This window comes from Fulmarus glacialis, unplaced genomic scaffold (genome assembly GCF_000690835.1).
Source record: "Fulmarus glacialis isolate BGI_N327 unplaced genomic scaffold, ASM69083v1 scaffold2769, whole genome shotgun sequence".
NCBI classification, from domain to species: Eukaryota; Metazoa; Chordata; class Aves; order Procellariiformes; family Procellariidae; genus Fulmarus; species Fulmarus glacialis.
In genome coordinates, this window is record NW_009235003.1 from 13660 (window position 1) to 20922 (window position 7263).

Genomic DNA, 7263 nt, shown 5'->3' on the forward strand with positions numbered 1-7263 from the left:
TGAGTTCTGGAGCACTGAAATGAATTGACTGTTTGAATGTATTTAGCTAAACAATAGCTTAATATGAGAAAGATGGCAGCTTTTTGATGTGACTCTTAACCAAGAAAACAGAATGATCCTTTTCTATTTATCTAATTAAAGGAGCAATATAAATCAAATAGGAAAAACTTAAGTTGTTCATCTCAGTCCTTGGTTGACCTGCATCAGGCAGAGATTAATGTCACAGGATCACGGAACAGTTGAGGTTCTGTGAGAGGACCACTTCAGGTCCAACAGTTGAGGGACCACTTGAGACCATCCAGTTCAACCTCCTGCTCAAAGCAGGGTTGCCTAAAGCAGGTTGCCCAGGGCTGTATCCAGTCAAATTTTGAACATCTCCAAGGATGGAGACTCCACAACATCTCTGGGCAACCTGTTCCAGTGTTTGGGCACCTGCACAGTAAAAAAGTCTTGTCTTGTGTCCACATGGAGTTTCATGTGCTTTGATTTGTGCTCATTACCTCTCGTCTTGTCACTGAGCACTGCTGAGAAGAGCCTGGCTCTATCTTTTTTACATCCTCACATCAGGTATTTATACATATAGATAAGATCCCCCTTGAGCCTTCACTTCTCCAGGGTGAATAGTCCCAGCTCTTTCAGCCTCCCCTTGAATGACAGATGCTCCAGTCCCTCAATCATCTTTATGGCCCTTCACTGAACTCGCTGCGGTGTGTCCCTCTCTCTTGTACTGCAAAGCCCAGCACTGGACCCAGCACTCCAGATTTGGTCTCACCGGGGCTGAGTGGAGGGGAAGGATCACCCCTCTTGACCCGCTGGCACGGCTCTGCCTAATGCAGCCTAGGACACCGCCGGCCTTCCTTGCTGCGAGTGTGCATTGCTGGTATTTCTTTGATAGAGCCTTCCATTCTTGACAAAATTGCCAGGCTGCAGAGTTACTCCCCTCTTTTTTTCATGGCTTTTTTTCATAAACATGATTATGGTTAAAAATATTCTTATATGCTGCAAAATTGCCATGTGGGCTTATAGTGTTCACAGTGAAGACTCAGCATAAACTGTGCAATTAAAGAAAAATCAAAACCACAGCTTGTTTGTGAGGTGGGTTCTATTTATATTTTAACATTGGTAGAATATTTACTGTTCCTTTATGGATTTATTTGGTTTTAGAAAGCAAGAAAAAGATTCAGTTTGGAGAACACTGGAAATCTTTCTTTAGGGTTTTTGAAAAAGTCCACCTTTTACGAATGTCAAAATGTACCTCCATCATCCATATAATATGTTGGGTTTTTTTTTTCCCCGTGTCTGTCCTGGTTCTCTGCAAGAACTGTTCCATAACTGAGGAACTGGTTCCAAATAACTATGATGGTGTCTTTGAAAATACATTATCAATCAGTTTTGCATGTGGATTTTCTATGTTTTTTGAAAGCAATGCTGAAATTTGAAGCATTGTGACTTGTGCTGAGCCTTTGCTTTCTCTCCGTGTTTTCTTCCAGTGTCTCTGTCCTAATAGCTTACCTGCTAGCAGAATGTCCTTTCCTGCTTAAGTTTCTCCCTGGATTTTTTTATGTTCCAAGCTGCATAGATGGTATATCACGTTTAATTGCTCTTCTTTTCTGCCTCTATGTAATTTGAGCAGAGGTGCTAGTGCGTGCTTTCTGTGGAGAAGGCACAGAAAAGCTGCATATCACTGCCTTGCTGTGATGTGACTTTGTGAATGTCAGAGCTACCAAATGTGTGCCATATTCTGCCTCGGAGTCACAGTTTTAAGTGAACTGGGGTAACCCAAATGCTATCGGAGCTGCTGGGTGCCGTGACCTACCCCTCAACTGTATTTGTAATTCTGTGTTTGGTTGCCTGCAGTCCTACAAAGAGCCTTCCTAGTAATGAATGGTGCTGACTATCAACAATTCACCTTGCAGTCGGTGTAAGGCCTGTGATATTTTCCCAAATAATACAGTTTTAGTTAGGATAGTCCCTGGGTGGTTGTTAATACTTAGTTAAAATTAGCCAAAATATTTTATATTCTGAGTAGTTTATATTCCTGCCTTTTGTGACATGTTTGGCTCAGGCCGGTATATTCTGCTTGCATCCTGTGCTATTTTTAATAATGTTGATTATCCTTCCCCCCACTTCTGGTGCAAAACAGAATGACATGTCTTTTTACTGGTACGTGCTACTTTCACACATGGGTTCATTTTCACCAGTGATCAAAAACAGATGGAGCAGTCGTGTGTGAGGACTAGTTTAATCTGAGTGCTACTGGGCTAATTGGAGTGGGCTAGTGGATGTGTTCCTTTTTCTTATACATGTAAATGAAAGTGTCATTTTAAATTGGACCTTGTCTTTCTGTTTCCCTCTACAGAGATGAGGCAAAAAAGAAGGTCACTTCGTTTTTGACAGGTCTGAATTTGGTGATTTTCTTGGGAGAACCATTTTCTCTGTAAGATGGATTTCCTGGGCTGTTTTGAGTGCATCAGCTATGCACCTGCCAGAAATAGTGCTAATTCCAGGAGCATCAAGGGGCAGCGGAAGTCTCTGTTCAGAGCTTCTAGCAATGGCAGGGAAATCAACAGGTTTTGTGTTGACATACGTGGTTTTTCCCCATCTTTCTTCAGAGTGCGTCCCATATTAGGCAAGCTCTAAACAGCATTAATAAATGCCAAACACATTTTCTGCAGCTGCATGAGAAAGCTGCCCAGAGTGACTATTCATCACTCTCCCTCACTCTGACCCAATCAAACCCATATTACCTGTACGGAAAATTGATCGGGAGGGGATAATTCTTTACAGCTTCTCATGAAAGAAACAGTTAATCATTTATCACCAGACTTAGTCTTTATGGCTGTTTACGATTCTTCCGCTCATGACAGTAGGAACATGTGGGGCCCCAGGAAGTACCAGTTCTCTGAGAATATTTTGAGAAATGCTACTGTAGTGAGCGTGAGCGCCTTAAATGCAGGGTAGTTTATAGCATTATTTGTATTGAGTCTTGGTCTTTAAAACTAATAGTAATTATAAGCTTCAGCACCGAGTTCAGATCAGACTAGCAGTGATCTCAGATCCAAACTAGTTTTCAGTGATGGGGCAGATCCAGGGTGGATTTTGAGAAAATTCACAAGAGCGTATCACAGCTAACATAATTTTAAAAGTATGTGATGTGAACTTTTCCTTGCTGCTGTTGCCATTAAGGCAATGAATGGTTGGATGAAAGCGCGTTTATATGAATCACCCAGCTGTTCTCATGCTGTTTAGCATTCAGGCTGTGCAAGTTCTAATGCTCTGCCTGTCTGCTCTGTGTAAAGATAATTTTAATCATTAAGGCAACCTTTACCTTAAGTTGATTAAGCTTCTTGTGCTCTTTCTCTTTAGACCTCCTTGACTATATCAGTTGCCTACGAAAAGATATAATTTCTCTTTACAAACTTGTAGTTTTATTGACCTATCATGGACTAAGGATATGACTAAGAACATTAAGTACAGAGAAATAAAAACCTATTGTTAAGGAAGAATAAAAAGGAAGGCATCTTTGAATAAAACCCTCTTTAATAGTTTTTAGAACTCCATTCTAATACAAGTGCTCAAGGACATAATTGGCAATATATTTAACAGCAAGCAGAGTCTCTTCACAGGTTGGCTTTATCTGAGATTCAGGGAGAATAAAACCATATCTACCAGTGTCTCGGAGCTCAAAAGTGAAAGAGTACTTGATGCCTTGATCGTAAGCCCAGTCATCAGAGCTCCCTGCAGCAGGATCTGTTGATAAAGAAACAAAATAAAGCTTAACTGGAAAAGTGTGGCTATGCATTGAAATGTGATATACTTCGGAGTCAAGCCGTGTAGCCAGAAATGCAGAATGGACAGTGAATTGATTGATTTCTCCTGCTCATGGAAAAGCTTCTGTGATTTCAGGCCATTTGTGAGCTTCGTTCCAGCTGATGCATGCAAGCAAATGTAAACAAGCTAAACTGCTCCCTCCTTGTCAATATTGTGGAGAGACCATGGGAGGAATGTCTAAGGATCAGGAGAATGGCATCCTCGCATGGGGTTGTTTATAAAGGTTTGGTATCAGAAGCACTGGGTAGCGTTTTGAGGTTCATAGAGATCTGAAAGAACTGCAGTTCTGAGATATCAGCTCCATCTTTTTCTTCTGGACAAATGGTACCCTCTCTTTCCAGTACTTTGGTACAATGAAGGTAGTCTCTTTTGCTAAGGAAGAAGCCTCCAGAATTGCTAAGCATCACCAAATAATTTTTAAAGGAAAAATCTCCATAAATATTCTAAAAATGGGGAGAAATTGTTAAAGGTTTTTCAAATTATTCCAGGAAAGAGAAATAAGCAAAAGATACTAGTTGCCATATTTAAGAAAATTAAGAGATCTTAAATGTAGGAGATATTAAAGTTCTAGAGATCTAGATTTGGCAACCTCAGCTCGGCTTTTGGTGCTGCAAAGACCATATCCTGACAGCTGAGTTGCCAGGAGGGGTAGAAGAATGGAATTGTAATTAGTACGTTTCTCAGACTGTAATGCAAAGTAAAAGAAGTAATTATCGGTGTTGCTAGAGTGGTTGAAGCCATTCTTTAGGATTCACATCGTCTTTTCACTTTGACTTGGAGATACTGGAAATACAGAAAATCTCAGTTTGAGATTTTTATGTTTAGATCTAAGCTGTGTATGATTTAGGAATTCATGCTATGCACATAAATTCCTAAACACTTTACCATATCACTTTACCTTCCAGGGGTCACACAGTCCCTGAGATCCTTAAGGAATATATCATTCCATATTTTAGAAATGATAGATTCCATATATACCTCTGAGTATATGCTTGTAAAGAAAGAAGGGGACTGCTTAGGAAGAGGAACAAGAATCACTAGAAAACTGCATTTGATAGTAGCACTTTATATAGATGGCTAGTATGTTTAGGCCAGTACTTACAGATCGTTGTAGCTGCCGGGCCGTATGTATATTCGGTATTATACAAACTGGCCAGCTGTTTGGATGCAGCATGAGCAATGGCATTCTGTAGGAAAAGAAGAATACATTGTTGAATAAACTGAAAAGCCATGCTTGGGAAGTTTTTATTTTAAAACCGTTGTTCCCCTCTCAGAATGACTAGATGTCAGTAGCTGACAAGGCACAGCTTGTCCTGTTGTTGTGAAAAGAGCTTATCAGCAAAGAGCTCATTCTCTGAGCTTTAATGGAGTGTAGTCCAGTCTTTGTATTGCTCTATTGATGTACAGCCTGCTGTATAGTCCAGTAGAGTTTGGGTAGGTAAGGGGACAATAGGTAACAGGATTTTCTATACTTAGAAGAAACTTGTACAAGATTAGAACTAAATAAGGAATCTTATTTAGAGATAAGAGAATCTTAGAGAATAGTAATAACTTGGTACAGTAAATTGCGAACATACAATAGCCTTTCTTTTCCTTCTATCCATGCAGCTATAAATTCAGAGTAGACTCAGCTTAGTCAGTGGAGTTGAACACTGATACAAGTGGAAGCAGATTAAGGTCTTATAAATATTAACAGCCAGAAAAAGGCATAAATTACCTTGGAACCATATGTAGTCTCATTAATTTCAATTCATTTCCTGTGCACAGAGGGGCTCATTCAACTCCCACTGATTTCAGTGAGGGTTGGATCAGGCCCATCAATAGTACTATGAAGCTTTGTATGTTTGCATTAAAGAAAATTACAGACTTTTCTTTGGAACGTGTGGCTTTTCCAGTTCTTCATTATACAGCATGTCGGTAATAAAACATGAAAACTATTACTAACAGATGATAAATATGAATGATTTTTGAAAGCAGATGTTCAGTTTAAGAATAAGCAATGGGTTGCCATATCTTTCTTTATAGCTTGCAGCTGAATGGCTTACTATTCTAGGAATTTCCTCAAGCCCCTTCTTTCTCTGTAGGTTATACTCTGGCTTACTTCCCAGTGGAAGATATATTGAAAATATTCTCTGTTCATCCTTATGCTTCAAGTGTTCCTGTGAATTACTCGAAAAGGCATATTGGACAATGTGTTTAGAAAATCTTAGTTAAGTGAGAGAGCTTTCTCAGCTTTTACAAAACAGCATCAAAACACATTTGCATTAGCACTGGCAGCCTACTTTATTGCAGAATTGCAAGTGTTTCCCCATTCCCAAGTGTTGGATTTTGAACATCCTAGAATTAAGGGAGTTTGCTGTAGGAATTTGTGTCATATAGCACGTTAAGAATATTTAAACAAGGCAGACCAAAGAGTATTTGAAGTTTTTCCTTCCACCTATAACATTGGCTGTATCTGAATGTGGGGTTTAGTTTCTGGCCTCTCTATTGTCCAAACACAAGCAATTGTAGAAAGAACATTGTTGCTTTGCATTTCACAATCTTGGATTCAGAGCAATTGGGGTAGCTGAGCTCTCTGCAGTGTTGGGTTTTTTTTGTTTGGTTGTTTTTTTTTCATCCGTTAACAAGCTGATTTTCTAAAATCCATAATAATTTTTAACACATGTTTAGGGAATTGTAGAGGTTGGAGACTGCTATCTGCCTAGTGATACCTTGTTTTCTTCGGTCATCTTTTGTTCATAATATATACATTTAATCAGCAGCTGAGATTGAGTCAAATCTTCTCTCAATATTTAATGAATTTTTAAATGTAAACTGATTCTTCCTCTTTTCAAATATATGGAAAGTCGAAATTAAATTTATAAAGATACTCTGATACTATGGGCGGACCTGTTGGTAACTAGTATTTGCGCTCTCTTTAGTAAACTGCATGGTAGGGACAACAGAACAGCAGAGCTGCTCTTTGGGAAGAATAGGGCATTCCTTTCACTCAGCTCCCAAATGATGGCTTTAAATCATACCAGAACAGATACTAGAAACAGTATGTCAGGAAATCTTTTTACCTGAGGGATTTTTTATTATTGGCCAGGAAGTTGTAAAAAGAGAGATTTGTAGAAAGAGCAGCTGAGATTTCCAGCTGTTAAGAGCCTGAAATCCAAATAAACAACTTCCTCAAGTTCTCCAGGTTGGAGATCGAGATAGTATTTTAAATGACCCTCTCTAAGTGAAAAACATGACTGAGCATTTATGACTTCATCATGAAATGAAACTTTATCAGAAGTTTTGATATCTGATTTTTTTCCTTTAAGTGACTTTCTACCATTTACTTTCCTAATAGATTTATAGTCCAAAATCTAAAGGTTAAAAAAAAAAAAATTCAACTTTATAGGAACTAAAGTCACCTCTTAATAATAATAATAATATAATGTAAAA

General features: G+C 38.8%; 1 protein-coding gene across 1 annotated transcript in view; it reads right to left on the reverse strand.

The window, feature by feature from the left end:
- Positions 1-3526: 3526 nt before the first annotated feature.
- The window catches only part of CPB1 (carboxypeptidase B1 (tissue)), a 20282-nt gene continuing 16545 nt past the window's right edge, over positions 3527-7263 (reverse strand). The window contains exons 10-11 of the mRNA XM_009585814.1: positions 4934-5018; positions 3527-3750 (exon numbers count right to left, since the gene is read on the reverse strand). Of these exons, the coding sequence (XP_009584109.1) occupies positions 3563-3750; positions 4934-5018 (273 nt within the window). The 3' untranslated portion in view covers positions 3527-3562. The remainder of the gene's footprint in view (positions 3751-4933; positions 5019-7263) is intronic.